General features: G+C 40.1%; 1 protein-coding gene across 12 annotated transcripts in view; it reads left to right on the top strand.

Annotated features, from left to right (window-relative positions):
• Positions 1–17,902, top strand: part of tnrc18 (trinucleotide repeat containing 18) — a 173,339-nt gene that overhangs the window by 14,594 nt on the left and 140,843 nt on the right. For 6 of the 12 annotated variants that reach the window (XM_073060690.1, XM_073060686.1, XM_073060688.1 and 3 more), the window contains exons 1-2: positions 2–187; positions 1,810–2,140. In XM_073060690.1, the coding sequence (XP_072916791.1) occupies positions 1,939–2,140 (202 nt within the window). In that variant the 5' untranslated portion in view covers positions 2–187; positions 1,810–1,938. Of the gene's footprint in view, position 1; positions 188–232; positions 371–438; positions 512–903; positions 925–1,649; positions 1,669–1,809; positions 2,141–17,902 lie in introns of those variants that run through there. The other 6 variants (XM_073060680.1, XM_073060681.1, XM_073060679.1 and 3 more) reach the window with 5 other exon arrangements.

Here is a 17,902-nt window from a genome sequence, read left to right as displayed (position 1 = left end):
GAGGCAGGCGATGGTGAAACAATGTGTGCTTCATTGCAAAAAGAGAGTTTGGAAGACTGGCTAGAGTTGAAAGAGGTTTTTGTATTTTGTTTTCTGTATGGCGATTCCAGAATTTGCGTTCACCTCTATCTTGGATTAAAATAAACTGGGGGGAAAACCTACTTAGCTGTCTGAATCGTCCATAAACGTGAGTAAAGTTTCACATCTAACGTACTCTTTAACTATTGTACAGGGTAATCAACCGTGCTTGTAAGACGTGAAGTAATGGGAAGGCGCGCAAACCGTGAAAAACATTTATTCTGGGCGTATTCGCACAAGTTTGGACTGGGAAGTGAGATTCTCCAGAACACTAGACGTTACTGGAATAGAGGTGGGATTGTTTCTTATATATTTTACTGTTGTCGAGTGGGCTGTCTAAGTCTCTACTGAAGTTAGACCGGATTTTCTGTAAGAGCAAGACGTTCACTGCTATCCGCTTAAAAAAGATCAATTTTCATTTTATTGCTAAAAAGTTAAGTGAAAATAACCATATTTACACGTATATTAAGCCTTTTTCCCTAAAAAACAGAATTAGTTTTTTTTATGTTCCACGGGAGACAGGGATTGCAATTCATTGTACTCTTTTGAACAAATGCCTGTTTTTAATTAAAATCAAGATTTAAACCATCTCACGAAACATTGGCCAAAGCCTGGATACGGAAACAAAGCTCCTAAAGGATTAGGTTGGCAAATGTAGCGAAAAGTTCTCGACAGAGAGAGAGAGAGAAAAAATCTTCCACTCTATCTGGAGATGTTATTAATGTGAGCTGCCCTTGCAGTAGATGTCTCAAAACGCCCAACTGCTGAGTTTAAGGAGTCTTTGCGTTCTATATTTGCTGGTTTCGGCTTGTTTCAGCATCGCGTCTTACGAAAGAACAGTGACTGGTGGGAATGAACTTGGGATTTTAGAAACTGCAAAAAATCACAGTGATAGAACGAGTGTTAAGGAAAGGAATCTGTCGATTGCATTGAATGGAACTTAGAATTTGTTTAATTAGACAACGAAGGTGGAGGGAACTTTACTCCCGTATCAGGGTTGCAGTAGTAGAGCAAAAATAAGCTCGCATTCTATCAGCACTTCTGGATTGCCTACTTTATGCATTTCATTTGAATTATTGAGCCTGAATATGCACAAATGCTTTAAACATCTTAAAAGACTATCTTTTAGTGTTATGTTTTAAAAAGCTATTGGTTTCAGGGGTTATCATCTATAATTTTAAGAAGCAATGCGGTTGCTGGTTTTGTTTCATAATCACCCGCTGCTCTAGGCAGTTTTTAAAGAAGTACGTACCAACAATATACTTGCTAATCGGCAGTTTTAGTAAAAATTCTTTTTGCCTGCTTTCTGCTGTCGAATGCACGGTGGCGGTGGCATAATTATGAATCGTACCAAAAGCGATATCTAGTTGTGTGGGGTATTCGCTGTCCTGCATTAGCAATGCTCACATGAAATATCAGGCAGAATTTGAACTGAGCGACAGAGCAGCAGAACTCTCGGTGCAAGATGTAAACTGTATCGTCCGAGCTCCAGCATATATTAGAAATCTATTTAATAGCGACGAAGCATGATCTGTAAATGACGCCGATCCTTGAAGAGGAAAGGTTTTGAGTGTAACTTGAAACACACATGTAATTTTCTCTGTTTTTTTTTATGCCAATAAAAGCCACATTTTCCGATTCATTTGAGTTATTGTAAGAAGATGCGTCTGAAACGTGGATTTAATATTTTAACTTGCATTGAACATACTAAAGTAGTGCTTTTCTCCACAGATGCGGTTCAGAATGGCTCAAAGGAAACCTGATAATAGGGTTGTAAATCTTGGGACTATCTAGTATCCTGAATTAAACAAGAGGGATTTGTTCCGAAAGCAGAGTTGATAGGAATCGCGTTGAATTATTATGGATGGGAGAGATTTCGGCCATCACCGAACAGTACACGTCCCGTCTCCTCTGCTCACCGGCCTGAGCATGGAGCCGCATAGAGTCGGCGCTGCAAGCGGAAGGATCGTCTCCTCAGCCGGCCACCTCAGCTCAGCGCTCGGGTCTCACCTTCCCCCGGGGAAGTACCTCTCCTCGCCGGTTTCGGTCCACGGGCATTCGGGTAAGTGGAGCCTTCTCCTCCAACAATTCTCAATGTGGTTTTTGTGTGCTTTGAAAAGGTGAATCTGTGTTATGTCTGAGCCGCCTTAGACCTGAAGGAATTGTGCTTTGTATTTTCTAAGAGGGAAAAAAAACAATGATTTTTCAAAACCACGAGGATTTGCCCAGTAGACGGGAGTCTTTTTATTGACGAGGGGAGAACGGAACTGTGTGGGAGATTACAAGGGTAGAAAAAGTTTGCGTAAAAGTTCTGTAAACTTCCTTTTTTAAATCAAATGATGTGATGCACCGATTTAATGCGTAAATTATGCCAGCACATTATGGATATAGTTCTTTATAATAATAGTTCGGGTCAAAAGTCCCCTATCCAGATCTCATTGACTGCAATCAGGTGTTCCTAAGTAGTTTCCCCTTTTCTAAGTGTTAAGCGCATTCGAAATGGTTTTTCTTCTCGTGAGTTGGTGGATTTTTTCTCTTGTGCTTGGAATCAGCACAGGATAGGCAGACAAGAAGCAATCACAAAACGCTGGAGGAACTCAGCAGGTCGGGTATTAAAAGGGTCTCGGCCCGAAAAGTCGACTGTTTATTCATTTCCATAGATGCGGCATGATCGCTGAGTTCCTCTAGCATTTAGTGTGTGTTGCTCTGGATTTTCAGCGTCTGCGGAATCTCAAGTGTTTACAAAAAAAAACCACACAACTGTGTAGAATACAACGAAGGAACGGCCGCTCGCTTGGAGCTTACTGTTGCGTAGCGCTAACCGAGAACACCGTGGTTACTTGTGGTCATTTTGTTGGCGTGCTAAGCTTTAATGAAATCGAGCGATGCCGTTGGAAAATGTTCGAGTATATACATTACATATATACGCGCGTACGTATGTGTGTTGTGTAACTAGATGCCTAAATTTCAAATCCATTTAAGTTAGCATTTTAGAAGGGAGACAATGCATACTATCAAAAACATTACATCTGGGGGCTGAGGTTATAGCTTCGCTGGGACGGATTTGGTTTTCTGTTTTTAAATTTTACCTCTTCAGAAACGGTAAACATGCTCCCTGGTTCTGCTATGTAAACTACCCTAAGACTGTGTTTCGGAAGAAAAACATTTGAGAATTTGTTTCTGGGGTTGATACACGTCCTTTTCAGAGCTTTCAGTACGAGCCAATTTAGCGTTTAGGTACTCTTAAAAATACAGGGCGGTTCAAAGCAGAGAGCAAATGTCATGGACGAATCCAGGTTGAAGATATAAACATATAGAGAGAGGAGGTTGCAGAAACATTGAATGTAATCTGGATGGCTAGGAATTTCCAATCTGATTAAAGTACAAACAACTATTTTTATGGAGAATTCGAACAAATATTCACACCTTTGTCCGATGGCGTAGTTCTAATTCTCCTTAAATAGGTTCCTTTGGTATGTAAATCCTCAGAAATAAATGCATACAACATTCCTGCCGGTGGATTTTATCGCTTCGTTAGAAAGATATTTTAGATGGAAACTTTAGGCTATTGTTTACAGGGACAGGAATTCTGTTCAGAGTTTGTGACCTATCACATATTGACAATTTTCAATTGATTTATTTAGTTTAGAAAGTTTATACCTGGTAACATACAGCAAAACGCCGTGGCATCCCAAAAAACCGTCAAACATAAACCGACGGAAATCTTGACATTGCGACGTAAGATGAAAGGTGATGGGTGGTGGTGGTGGTGGTGGTGGTGGTGGTGTGTGTGTGTGTGTGTGTGTGGGGGGGGGGTGCTTTGAAGGTGTTGTTAAGAGTCCATGCCAACTGGTTAAATGAATTGTAAATGTTTCTCGAGGAAGCTGCGCCTCACTGACTACTTTTTCCCTCAAGCATGCAAATTGTCTGACATTCACGCTTGTTAGGGATGATTAGAATTGCGCAGATTGAAAGTGCACCTTTGTGTGAAAAAAAGGCCGGTGGAGCAGCGAGCAGAAATCGCCAACCATGACATTTGTGAAATTACATTCATTTATTGGTATAAGTATGTCTGGCTAACATGGCAAAATGATTTGTAGGCTGTGGTGATTCTCTGAAGTCCAAAAAGCTACCACGCGTTCACCTAAAAACTGCATTACATTTAAGTGCGGTCCTTCATTTCAACAGTTACTAAGGTCTGTATTGTTAGCTGTTTACAATCAGAACTTCGCTGCTGTGTGACTGGTTAACTGTTCATATTCTGAAGCAGCTGTCTCCTTTTCAAACCCACTGACCATTTAGCAAATAGTTCAGTTCCCCCGATTCTCCTGGTTTCTCAGCTTCCCTGTTGTGTGTGTGTGTGTGTGTGTGTGTGTGTGCACGCGTAAGCGAGTGTGCTCCCTTAACCATTCTGCAAACAGCAGAAAGTTCACTTTATCAGCGTCTGCTGTACTCTGGAAGGAATGAGGATTTAGTTCATGTACACGTATAACCAGCGCTGAAACATCACGACGATTACAGCTAAAAAAATATTCTATTGGGTGCACAGCTACTTGGGACTTCCCTGGGTGGTACACGGGGCTGCGAGAAAGTAAGACTACCGAGCTATTTAAGCGTTTGACAGGCTCTTCGGCGATACTGAGACTTATAAGGGGACTTAAAAATTTCACTCGGGCAAGCTGAGATGTGAGGCATATGCATGATGATTTAAAGATTAATCTGAATCTGCACAAATTCACCTCAGATAATGCACCTGGCAGTCATAGTGTTAATATTGTTTTTTTTGGTGTAATATGAAATGGTCCGACTGTCTCATAGGAAATGTTAATTTCGACGGTTTAAAAAAAAATTCCAGCTAAATGCAAGTGACTTAAGTTTTCAGTTTAATAATTACTCGGAGCGGCAGGTTTCACTGTCATTATGTCCCACCGCATTTATCTTAATGAGTTTTAAAATATTAAATTATGGAGAGTGGTTTCAGATTTAGGTTAAGGACTTCGATGACTTTACCATTGGAAGGTGGCTGTGCACCAAAATTAAGAATACTTGGTCAAATTTATTTTAGGCGACATCAGAGTTGGAATAGGTAGCTCCGAGTCATAATTCTCTTGTAGCACATGCAAAAGGTAGAAATGGAAAAATGGTAAATAATTAAAGACATATATGCTGTGAGCTCAGAGCTCAATACATTAAAATCTGTGTAACTAATTTCTGTGAGATGAAGGGGGGGGTAGGGTAATGTCAAACATTCTAGCAGACTGTTTAGACTGGGAATGGCTTTTTGTAGATGTGTTGGCAATCTTACTATTGCCAGAAAAATTCTATTTTTAAAAAGAGTTTTTAAAGCTTAAAACTTCTGGTAGGACATTTCAGCGCTTGAAGGAAGCCTTTAGCGGACATGCACCCCTGGGCCTCGCCTCTGACCTTGGAAAGTACAATACTAAAACTGAACCTCGCTTTCCTAAACTGCGCTTTTAGTCTGCAATACTGTAAGTTCATATAAGCTGGTAACCGAATCAACCTATCTAGCATGTCATTACTATATTAATAGAGAGCGCTGCAAAGTCAATGCGTTGCAATTCCCGGTGTCTGAAGGCACTGTATTCTTTTTTCGTGTCTTATTTCTCGGCAATGAGCTCTAGACGTTTTAAAAATTAAACAGCGGGTTCCTCTTTTTAGTTCCCTGCCCTTTTAACAAGATCAAATTCTCATCAGTTCTGGATTTAAAGGTTCGAACTGCGATACCAGCCGTGACTGCATGGACCGGTTCTGTACCTTTAATACATTTTACCGTAATTAGGAACGAGGAGGTTTAATGCACGGTCTTCTTCTGGCGTTTTTAAGGATGTGCCGTTTGGTCAACGAGGGTGCTGGAGTCAAGTAAAATCATCTCTCTGGTTCCCTAGGCAAAAGTGGATCCGAATGCCAAGAAGGACCCCAGAGATCTATTTTAACCCTTGTCGGCCAGGCGGAGGATTCTTTAAGAGCATTGCAAATCTGGGGTCGAGGTTTTCGTCTGCAGAAAGAAGAGGATTTGAATGACTCATCCACCTGGTTGAGCCAAGGCATATTGCCAGTATCACCTCTTAGTTTGCTCTGATTTAGTTTTGTTCCCCCACACTGAAAACAAAGACTGCGCCTTATTTTCTCTGTGATTTATTGGGACACAAGACAGCGTGGCCCAGTCTCTGATCACTAGCCTGAACTTAGCACCGACTGATCAAGTGCCCAGAATTAAAAAAAGAGTTTCTTAGGCGGAAGATTGGCATGATAGATGAATGAGATTATCGTAAATTATGTCCCAACCATTTCAAAAAAATGGAATTTGCCCAGCGCTGGTTTAACCCTGAAGAGTAGTCAGTGTTTTAATCCAGGAAGTGGAAGAGATATGTTTCATTCATTATCCCACCTCTTCTGCAATCAGAAATCATACTGGTAGGATACAAAGTCCTGTTCTTGAGGCTGCCAAACTCTATGAACATCAAAGCATCTGCCCAACACATTTTTAGATAAATATTTCAAAGGCTGTTCCAGTCTCACGAGTACATTAAAATGCATGTATTCAATGGCTGGAAAGAATATAAGGTAACTACTGACAGGGTGAGGTAGTGTGGCAACAGCCAGTACAGACTAGTCGGGCCGAACTGCAGATTTTGTAAGTGTTGCATGAGCAATGTGCAGACAGGTCTCACCGTGAAGGCGAGCGGGATTTGAAGAGATCTCGGAGGAATACCGATCTCTGGACAGGGGGCAGAACTCGATCAGCACTCCACTGATTGGGGCTGAGCGAAGGATAAAAGCGACCTGGTTTCAAGCGCTTCAACCTAAAGGCATCTGAAACACCAGGCAGCCTCAACTCCCGCAGAAATTAATCCTGGTGTTCGGCGTTGCAATCCAAAAGCAGAAACAAAAAAAAATGAGGACACTGGATCTCAAAAATAGGGGGGGAAAACACACTGGAAACACAGTGAGTCAGGCGCAAGTGGAAGAAGAAAAAATATGGAAGGTCATTCTGGGCTTTTCTCCCCGTGGATGCTGTCTGACATTCAGTACCACAATACCAGTTTCTAAATAGTCTTCAGGTCCACTTCCCGCACGCACTGGTACACCCACGCACGAAGATACCAGGTCTTTTAAGGAAACTGCATTTACATTTTATTTGCTTGCACTGAATTTTCAGTTTATACAACTGATATACACATGCTCAGTAAATAGATGTGTTCCCATTTTGAACGGGCTCTGCCTTACTGATTTATCACTGATGTGCAGGCTCGTTCCATCTCTCATAATTAAAACGGAAAATGCTCCACAAGTCTGGCAGCATCTGAATCGCACTGAGGGTGGGTGTGGAGCACTGTTTTTCCTTTTGTTTTTAAAACAATATGTTAAGATGCGCCGCTGAAGCTATCCCGGCCCTTCCAATTGCCGCCCCTTCCAGTTGCCGCCCAGCAACTCCAATTTAACCCTGGCCTAATCACGGGACACTTTACAATGATCAATTTACCTACTAACCGGTACGCCTTTGGTCTGTGAGTGGAAACCGGGGCAGCTGGAGAAAACGCACACATTCCACGTTCTGTTTTTTAAAATCGTTTGGCAGCTTATAACCCACTCCTCGCCGAAATTGTTTAGATGTGGCAAGGAGTTGGGAAGAAAGAGCAGGGGTTACTCCATTTTAAATAAACTGCGGTTGGACTATAATCTCGAAGTATTATTTGTCCTCAGATGTGTCTGGTATTCGCTAAACTCACTGGCAATTTCAGGTACACCGATTGCAGCAGATTAGCTAGGCACTTTGAAGCTGAGAGGGAATGTATAATTGAAGATTTTATTCTCCTAAAGCACAGTTTACAACCATTGAAAATAATTGGCAACGTGCCACATTTGTAGCGGAGTGCCTCTGTCAGTTTCGCGTCAGTGTCGTCCTGGATATTTCCATCGGCCAATCCTTGCACTGGGCTACTTATACGGTGGAGTAAGCAAATAGGTCACTGCGCATAAGTTTGAAGCATTGTGCCAGAGAAACCCAAGAAGCTCCAAAATGCAAATTACTTTCACAGATTCGCGTTAAGGGACATTTTAAAAAAAGGCTACGCGTTTTTTTTTGATTATGCCAACACAGGATAGAGAATTCGCGATGAAGGTAGAATCCAGTGCAAGACAACAACACCCAGTTGAAATCGATTTGAATCAACAATGAGGTGGTTCCAAACTTGGGGGTTTTAAAAGCCAGAAAACGCGTTTGTATGTTAAAATAATTATGTGGAAGGTGATAATAGAGTTCCAAGATCCAGGAGGAAAACTCAGTGTTTATTTTATCCAGGCTTTTAATGTTTAATCTCCTCTCACCAAATGGAGGGTTTTGTACATTTTACAACAAAAAGAGAGACGTGCTGATCTGGACTGCAGCGTCTGGAAAGATGCTGAGAGCTGAACCAACAGCAACTTCCAACGGGGAATCGTGGAAATATTTAAGGGAAAATGTTACAGAACTTCTCAGTTTTGTAGAGTGGGTCTTTGCAAGAGCCGAATCTGGGAGGATTGGAGAACAAACCCCCTTCTGGGCTGTGTCAGGGATGGGAGACGCAGTTCTTTAAAATATTCGGGCAAAAATGTTCTGGTCGCTTGAGCATTTGCTGCAGTTTTGTCGATTTTCACATGCAGTCTTTCCAGGTTAACACCGCTATTTCCTCCGCCCCAACCCCCAAACACAAATAGATTTAGCTCTAATTTCCTTAAGAATATGGGGCAATTATTACTGGCAATTTCTCAACGAGTTGTGGTTTGAAGCGATTACCAAGAGTCCAGAATATAGTCTCAGCGCAGTGGTGACTACATGAGAAGGAGGCATGGAATGAATCTTACCCGTCTATTCTGCAACATTTGCAAAATTGCTATTCATTTGGAAGATCTAAGCGGGCCTGCGCTTAGTTCCCGGATAATTATTTGGCAGGCGTTGATACGGGAAAATAGCACTAGCACATTACCGCCCCCCCCCCCACCCCTCCTTTATTTGTACCTGGGCATGAAGCTCGGGTTTTATTGTACAAGTTGCATCATGGCAGTTTTTTATGTGCCCCCAATCAGCGGTCAAGTCTTAACTTTGCAAGGGCACCATGTCTGGGAGTTTCCGATTTTCGGTCGCATTCTAGATTAAGAAGAATGCCTCCATCATTGTATCTGTGTAGACGGCGGGACTCAGGCGCAAAAAGGGGGGGGGGGGTGAGCGGGTGAGAGAGTCCACAAATCAAGCGAATTTACTCGTGTTCACAATCCTCCGATGTCAATACCCGATTTATGGGCCCAACTTTTGGCCCTGGAAATCCCTCTCCAAACTCTTAAACGATTTCCTTACAGACTATCTTCCTGAACAAACTTATTTGCTCGGACAATAATACTCAGACTAAAAACTAACATCTGAATATCTGCTCTTGTAAAACACGAGTGTAGCACATTGAAGCAGCTATATACGCTGGACTGGTCTAAGGATCTCTTGTTAGTCTGAATGGAAAAATATGGCGAAGAAGTCACAGCTTTCCTTGTCTCCTTCCCGCTTTATTAGGACACTGCTTCACTGTTCTCGATTATGGCGCGTGGATAAGCCAAGTTTTGTACTGTTCTACCCATTAATGCAAGGTGCCAGGAGAAGAGGAATTGAATGTCCTGTTAAATAGTTATACACAATTTACAGTGAAGAACACAGTCGTGCATTTCATGCTGATATTAGTAGAGTGCGAATTGGAAGAACATTGGGAGACCCATGTCAATAATGAAGAATTTTGTTCGGACGTGTTAAAAAATAAGAAGCAATGTAATTTATCCATCTTCTCAGAGCCAGAGGGAATGCTGTTTGTGCTCTCGGGCGATCTGGCGATGCAAAAGTGCATCAAATAGGGATCTGTTAACAAAAAAGGGAGAGGAAGTGTCATTGGCTTGGATTAAATGTAAACTGAACTTCTTTCCACATTTGGAGAATTGCTTGCGAAACGCCACTACTCAGAAGCCTTGTATGTCTGTTCGGAATTATAATAAGTAACACGTGCCTTTTAAAGTCAAAATAAACCCAAGCCACCGCTCGAAACAAAGGCGACTTTTTGTGCGACCCTTTCGCGATGTCATTGTTGATTAACCAAAGGTTGTGAAGGTTTCAACGTGAAGCGAACCCATTCCCCTATACGCTTGAGCTTCCGTGAACGGGGTGCCTCAGAGAAGTGTGATTTGTCAGAGGGTGGGGCTTGCCTGTTTCAATTTTAATGGAAGTTGTTCCCTTGATCAGGGCTAAAGGGAGGTTCCATTTTAAACACAGCACTGAAACATTTTGGGAGGGGAGATTCTACATTTTCGGATGCCAAGTCCAAACTTGGCAAACTTTCCTGCACTTCATCAGATATTAATAATCTTTGTATTGACTTAAAAGGCAATGTCTGTTTCAGTAAGATGCGGAGCACTGACTCACTTCACCATGCTGCAAGTAAGTTAATACAGGCTGCCTGTACTGCGAGCAGTAAAGACGTGGTTGACAGTATCTTAGTGCATTAGTGTCATTTACGTTGGGTACCCACAACTTTAATTAAGGCAGCATACGTAGTTACCTAAGGTGTTTTGCAGTGATGGCCTTTTGGTTATTTGCAGACTGTGCGTTTGCTCTTAATATATATTTAATACTTAGCTTCTATCACCCTTTTTGAGACATTTGCGTCTTTTTTTCCGTTGGATTCGCCCCATTTTGGCGGATACACTTAAATCTTTGAGTTTATAAGAACAGTTAGTTAAACAGCTTATTTAAATGCAAACAAAATTACGTGTTTAGTTTCATATTGGATGCTTCATTATTAAGAAGATTGTTGCTGAGATTTGCCCTACAGACATAATGGATTATGTGGAAGCATGTCTGGGCAGAAGAGCAATTTTTAATGATCAAATTGGCGATATTGTAATTTTAATCTAGGGAAGCGACATCTCTAGAGCCCTATAAACAAAACGTATGTGTAATCGCCCACACCGACTTGCACAGATGGGAGAGACTAAGTTCTCTGCTCTTTTTTTTTGCTTTAATCTTCTTTTGCACGTTGCATTTTCAAAAAAAAAGCTGCAATGGTTTAACACCGAAATGGCCATGACAAATTTACATAGTTTTTTTTAAAACCAAGAACGGTAGAATAACTAAAGCCTTTGCGGGAGGGATTGGGGTGGGGACCAAGAAAGGTAGTTGCGTGTGTTTGGGTAACTGAGGGCAACTAAGTAAGGGGTGTGTGTATTTGAATGCTGAGGGGAGGGGATGGCGGTGTGACCGAGAAGGATACAGATGTGCAGAGACCAGGGTGCTTAAGGTAGTGAAAAACACCATATTGGAGATGCCCAAGCACAACACAACACTGCAATTGCCCTGCAGGTACACCTCTGTACCGTTCTAAGTGTGTATTTTTAATCCAGTCATCAGTTGCCTACCATGGGGTGCATACAACATTCCAAAGTCAGAACACTGTATCTTTGTTGAATAGCTTTTGCTTAAGGTGCCATATTGTTGAGCAAAGTGTTCCCGTTCTCTTTCATCCGCTTGCTTGTGTGGAACTAAGGAACAGACCTGCTCAGAACACAATCATAGAAACATTCATTGTACTGATGTATGTAGACCTTAGAATATCTAGATACATATTCTAAAGCATTTTGCCAGCAGTGGAAATTTATACATTTTGTTTACATAAATTAGCAATGACAGGCAGGAATTAAATGATTTTGTAACATCTTTCTGGGAGTCTCCACCATGGAGCCACCTCCTCAGCAGCCTACTCTAGGTTTTTGTGCTATCAGCTGAAGTGACTTGAGTCTGGCTGAGTGCTAGCAGCACTCCCCTTGGTCCAGGCTTGCTTTTAAGGAGACAGAAGACAGATTTCAACAGGACAGCCCATCACTTAATTACAGTCCAAAGTCCCCTGTGCTCAGATCTCTAGTTGCTATTTCTTTAAGTCTTTCTGTTCGCCCCATTTAACAGCCCCCCACCTCCACAAACCAACTCTGCTCTTTTGCCTAGAGTTACATAAGAGGGAGGAAAGACTGAATAATGCATAAATCTGTTTGAAATGCGTGCCAATCCATAACTTGGAAAGGCAGAAACGCCGACTGTTCTTTCTTTTGCCTTTCATTTGCTAGGAATCAGCAAATTGCTACACTCCTTTGCTGTATTGCTTTGGGAGTGGGTGATAGACAGCCCCCTCTCCCTGTCACTTTGAATGTGGTGAGTCATTTAAGTGGAGGAGCGTTCATTTTTTATCCGATGAGCTCCATGGTATAAGGTCCACTAATATAGATTCCTACTCATTTTAGCCATCAACCCAGATTAATTAGGAATCAATGCATTATATGTCTATCTCTGCCCATCTTCACTAGCACAGTATTGGTCCTGGAAGTTTTATCCATTCTGCACCAAACTTAATGAAAACTCTTCCTGGGGACATCATAGTCATTTAGAAGTAAGTCATTAGGAGACACGTTGGATGAGGTTTTTTTTATTTTTAATGTGTTATCTTCACAGCTTGAGCTAAAATCAGCAGAATGTCTTAAAGTTTAATGTGCTGGAGATTCTACTGAGGTTGAGCTGATCATTGCTAACTACCAACTACCTGGAATGCTTCCGAATTCAAATTCCATATTCGTAATATTTGTAAATTTTTTTTGGGAAGGGACAGTCAAAGCAATGTTACTTATCTAGCTACCTAGTTACTTACATCCAGTTATTGTTCATATCGATCTTAGAATGTACGCAGGAGTTAATTTGGTGGGTCATATATTTATCTGTATTCAAAACCCTTCACCCTACCCAGCTACTTTATAATGTTGCTTTGTACGCACAAAAATCTACCTTTTAGAAGGCAGCAGAAAAATTGCCCAAAGGGATGGTTAGGTAATCTTTAGTGGGTTGGAGTTACATTGCATCTGGGGTGATCTCCCACTGGGATCCTCACAGCAGTCTGCTTTAGGTGCTGATGAGAATCAGGCTGGGCTAGGTTCTTAACTGATACTGTCACTTTTATTTTGATGCACATTAAATTTTTCTAACATAAGGGCAATTAACATTATGGTTACATTTTTGATGCCTACATTGGTAATAAAAATATCTGGATGTTTAAGAATCAGTTTTCAAGGTAAGGGTACCTCTAGTTGTCCCTGAAAAGATGGTCGTGAGTCCCTGCATTGCTCCCACAATTCTCCCATGGTGCTGCAGGCAGTGATCTTAGGAAAAGACTATGAGGATTGACCAGTGGCAAGAAATAGGTGGTGTTGAATTTCCAAATGAGGATAGGGCGTACTTAGAGGGGAACAAAGAGTTTCCTGGTCTCCTAGTTCCAGGTGTTGCATGGTCGGGGTTTGGCTGGTGGTTTGGAAGCAGTGCAAATTTAAAAACATCGTTGAAGATTATCAGTGATAAATATTGCAATCATGGTAAAAATCATGGTTAAGAAAACTGCTTCAATAGGCCCTAAATATTTCTGTCTCAGCCCAAATTAGAGGTTACCTTGGTAATGGTATAATTGGTATCTAGGGAGCTATCGCTGTAAAAGCCTTTAGGCTTGTGGATCCTTTCTAGAAGAGGGTAGCTTGAAAGTGAAGACTGATGTGTTTTATTAACAGTTAGTAGGGTGTGTCTGTCAGCACCAAGTGTCTGTGACATCTCTCTAACACCCCATGACACAAAAGCAATCATAGCCTCCAAAAAAAAACTCCTTGGTCATGGGTGACAATGAAACTGGTTTCTATGTTATTTCTTTCTAATGTTGCCTGCTAGAGATTATTCATTTTATCAGATATTTTATATCACTATCTGATAGATACAAAAAGTAGATATATTTATAAACCTCTGAAACAAGACCAAAAAAAAGGAACTGCCTAGGAAAGCTAGCAGTGTTACGAGAATAACTAAGTCTAGATCTATTTTTACTAGCTTTACAGTCACAAGTATTGAGAAGATCTGAATATATTGATAATTGTATTTAATTGGTTAGGAGTAGATGTATTGACAAATGCAATATTTGGAATAATTTACTTCACTAATTAGATCTGACTGGTTTCCTTTCATCACATGGATGATGATCTATGCTAAACCAATAATATGAACCTTGAGGGTCCAGCTTCCAACCACCTTGCTTAAGTAAAACTGTATCGACTTCCTGAATCCTCGTCTTATATAGTTTTACTTTATACCTTTTGATAGCTCAAAGAAGCTGTTCATATTCTCATCAAGAAATATTAATAAAAAGGTTCTTTAAAAACGGACCAATTTTATCTACAGAGGAGGTTTTACATGGTTTTCTGTGCTGTAAGCCATGTGCAAAATTTGAAGGAGAAACCGGTTAGAAGTCCTGCCTTTTCTGGTTGATCATGACAGCAGATGCATTAACTCCTTTAATGCTGATAATAAGCAATTCAGCACCGGAGGAGCTCTTTTTATTTTCTAATTTAATAACTGTATTTTTAAACATTAAAACAAATGCACGTAATGGAATATTTTCTTCAAAATCATCAAGGCCTCACAATTTAATTTTTTTTTGCTGTTAGCACCATGCAATTTTATGTCTGTGGGTGTGATCATCTCATTTCTTTTGGGATTAATATTGAAATGTGTACAAATCCAGAATGGTGACTCACATGTGTGAAATGACACTTTGATGGTCCCCAAAGTAGCTTAAAAGGCAAAATTATTGCTGCAGTTGAGGCTGTGAACAGATAGGATCTGCTGTCTTCAAACACTATGAACGCAGCCTAGAAATCCTTTTACACAATCAAAAAGCCATAATAAATTGTGTGCACTTATTGTAGGACCTGTCTTCCAATTTGTTTCCATTTAAAGGCAAGTAAGCTAAAGACTTTTTCTTAGAAAATGAAATGGAAAGTTAGTCAGAACATATATAAAATGATTTTAAATGCTTTTTTTATTTGCTAGCTGCTGAAGACTACTTGGGTATGTTTTGACAAGAGGTTGGAAAAAAAAACTAGCTGAGTATTAATTGCTTTGGTTCTTGGTGCTGCCCAGATTGTGTATGATCATTTATCAGTTCTATCTGCATGTTTGTGAAATTGTGAATTCTGTCCCTTTTCAGCCTTGACAGGGACTTCAGCTCCTTTATGGTGTTTGTGTTATGTTATAGCTTTAAAAGGCAATCTTTTTCTTGGCAAAGGTTTAATCGCCTCATCTTGGATTTTCTGTAACCCTTGGGAGATTGCATAATGCACAACAGCACGAGATGCATAATGTTTTTAATGCCTGCACTAACTCCAATGAATGGTCCCTTACATTGTGCAGAGGCTGAATCTGTTTCTCATCACTAGTCATGTACAAGATTATGCAAGTCAGTCTTAATGTTAACATTATAAAGCAACTAGAGGACAGAAGTGTTTGTGTGTCTGTATTTACGTGACTAAATGTGTCTTTGTTTCCGGGCATGTGTCTGCATCTATTTTCTTAAAAAGAACCCCAAACATAGGCTATTTAGAGGAAGAATATTCCTGAATGATTTTAATCTTTTGAGCACTGGAGGTGTTTTGTTTCACCTCGAATGATATGCTTTTAAAAATCTGTTCAGTTGAATTGTGCCCTGCTTAAATTCTGCTTTGTAAAATTTAGTACATACGATATACTGTATAATGGTTTGACCATTTCAAGAAAGAGTGCAAATTTTTAAAAAAATGCACATAATGGCTTTAAAATGATACCATCACCATTTATGGAGCCTTAAAGAATAATAGTTGAAGTGAAATAATGTGAAATATGATATTTTGTGACTTAAATAATCATTTATGACTTATTTTTGGGCTTTTGGCTTGGCTTGAGCTATGCTGTAGTGTGTCATGTAGTACATTGGCAAGAAGGGAACAGCATTAAGATCGAAATAGATACTTAACTAATCACTTTGTCCTTGAATGGATATGGGTAAAGTACTACAGTGCCCACGTATTGTTAAGTTGATATACAGAGATCAACTAGCTGGGCAGCACAGAAAACAGTGCAATATATTTATAGCCTTTCAGTTTATTAACTGAGAAATTGACAAACGTGCTAATGGAAAAAAATACACAAGCTACTCGCGCACAGAAGCTAATCTCAAATTCTGTGCACGGTGATGCTTACTGATGCTTGTTTTTATCTGTTTACCTGCCAATATATTTAGTACACTGTAGTCCAAATTCTTGATTTAATCAGTAATGGATTGAGTATTCGATTGCAAAAATAATTGGCTGCCATACCCTAATACAGATTTATGAGTTACCCCCCAAAAAATAAAGGTGTTGTGTCTTAACAAGAGGTAACGATGATTTATTTCGCAATTCATCTGCAGGTAATAAATCTGTATCTGTTATTCTAATGAAAGCTGTGACCTTTATCCCCTTAGTGAAGGAATCTTTGACTTTTTAACATGGCATCAATTACCAAATTATGTTTCAGCTGGAATTTGGATCATGCAAGATAGTGAATGTCTTACGATCTGTAACAATATTGAACTTTACAAGATGGTTTCTTTATACCTTCCCACTTCTCTATCCTGCCTACTGATATTTAATTCAGAGAGGCCTGTAAAAAACATATCCTTTGACCTTAAGAAGTTTGTTAGTTAGACTTTTAATATTCAACACCATTACAGCTATCATTTGAAGAAAGTACTTGTTCGAGCTTTATTTTCCATGGTTTCTGAAGTCCCAAAGCTTAGAATAAAGGAAAATTGAACAATAATGACAGGCCTTACAAAATGTGAGGTTTTAATGCTTATAATATCTTACTTCTTTTTACATATGCATATGTAGAATTAACAGATTTTCACTGGTGTATGTGAGTCAGAATTAATATAATTTTTGATATCCATGCCTTTATTTTCTAAAGAGTCATCGGAAATTTGGCTGGGGTATTAAGCCTCATTAACCCATTATCCCAATCCTCATAGACACACATTAATGCCCCATTCTTCCTGTAATTTGGCTAAGTCACTGCTTTTCATGTGGAAATTTGGCTGGCTGGCCACTGCAAACAGTGTATTCTTGCTGCCCTACACTCACCTATGTGTGATGAGTGAGGATCACTGGGGGTGATTGGTATTCTCCCCACTGGCCTAAATGGTAGTGAAACCACTTTATCCCATCCTCATATTGCGACTAACACAGCCAGAAAACCCAGGGAGCAGGTTGCGTTCAGCTGTTGTACTGACTATGAAAGGGGTCCAGGAAAAAAGTTCTATATATCTGTTTTGATTTACATAGTGACATAAAGAAACATATTTTAAAGGATAACGAGACATTTAATAATGAAATATCTGCATTGAATTCCAGTTTGAGCTCAGTAGTCAAAGAAAACTGAGTATTTTAAGTGACTATGATGGTTCCACATGAACCACTAATTTTCTAGAAAATTGTTGGTCATTGTGTGACAAAAGATACACCTTGCATGAATCTCCAAGCTAATTTAAATCATTTGCAATAGAATGGGAAGAAAGGACAAAGCAAGTGTAAAGGGGGAATGAAATTCCAGACAAAGGAATAGAAGGTAGGGTCAGAGAAACTATGATGGGAGAAAGCAAGTGTGGAGTACACATTGGAACATACCACTGGGGGCCAAATGGCCTGTTTCTATGTTGTAATTTCAGTGTAATTTAATAAATTTAGTCGGTTGATGTAGAAAAGTTAAGTGCTGCCCTTTTGCTCCAAATTCTCTGCTAATGTGAAGTTGCTAAGAAGAATGCTGGTGGGACATAGCTGTTGCACTGCCCAAGAACTTTTTTTTAACATGTCCCGGACCTGAGAGAGTTTCAACATGTTGTTCAAATTTACTGAATCAGAGGTC

Source organism: Hemitrygon akajei, chromosome 11 (assembly GCF_048418815.1).
Source record: "Hemitrygon akajei chromosome 11, sHemAka1.3, whole genome shotgun sequence".
In the NCBI taxonomy this organism is placed as follows: domain Eukaryota; kingdom Metazoa; phylum Chordata; class Chondrichthyes; order Myliobatiformes; family Dasyatidae; genus Hemitrygon; species Hemitrygon akajei.
The sequence above is the reverse complement of the archived record's forward strand: the minus strand, read 5'-3'. Positions and strand labels throughout refer to the sequence as shown.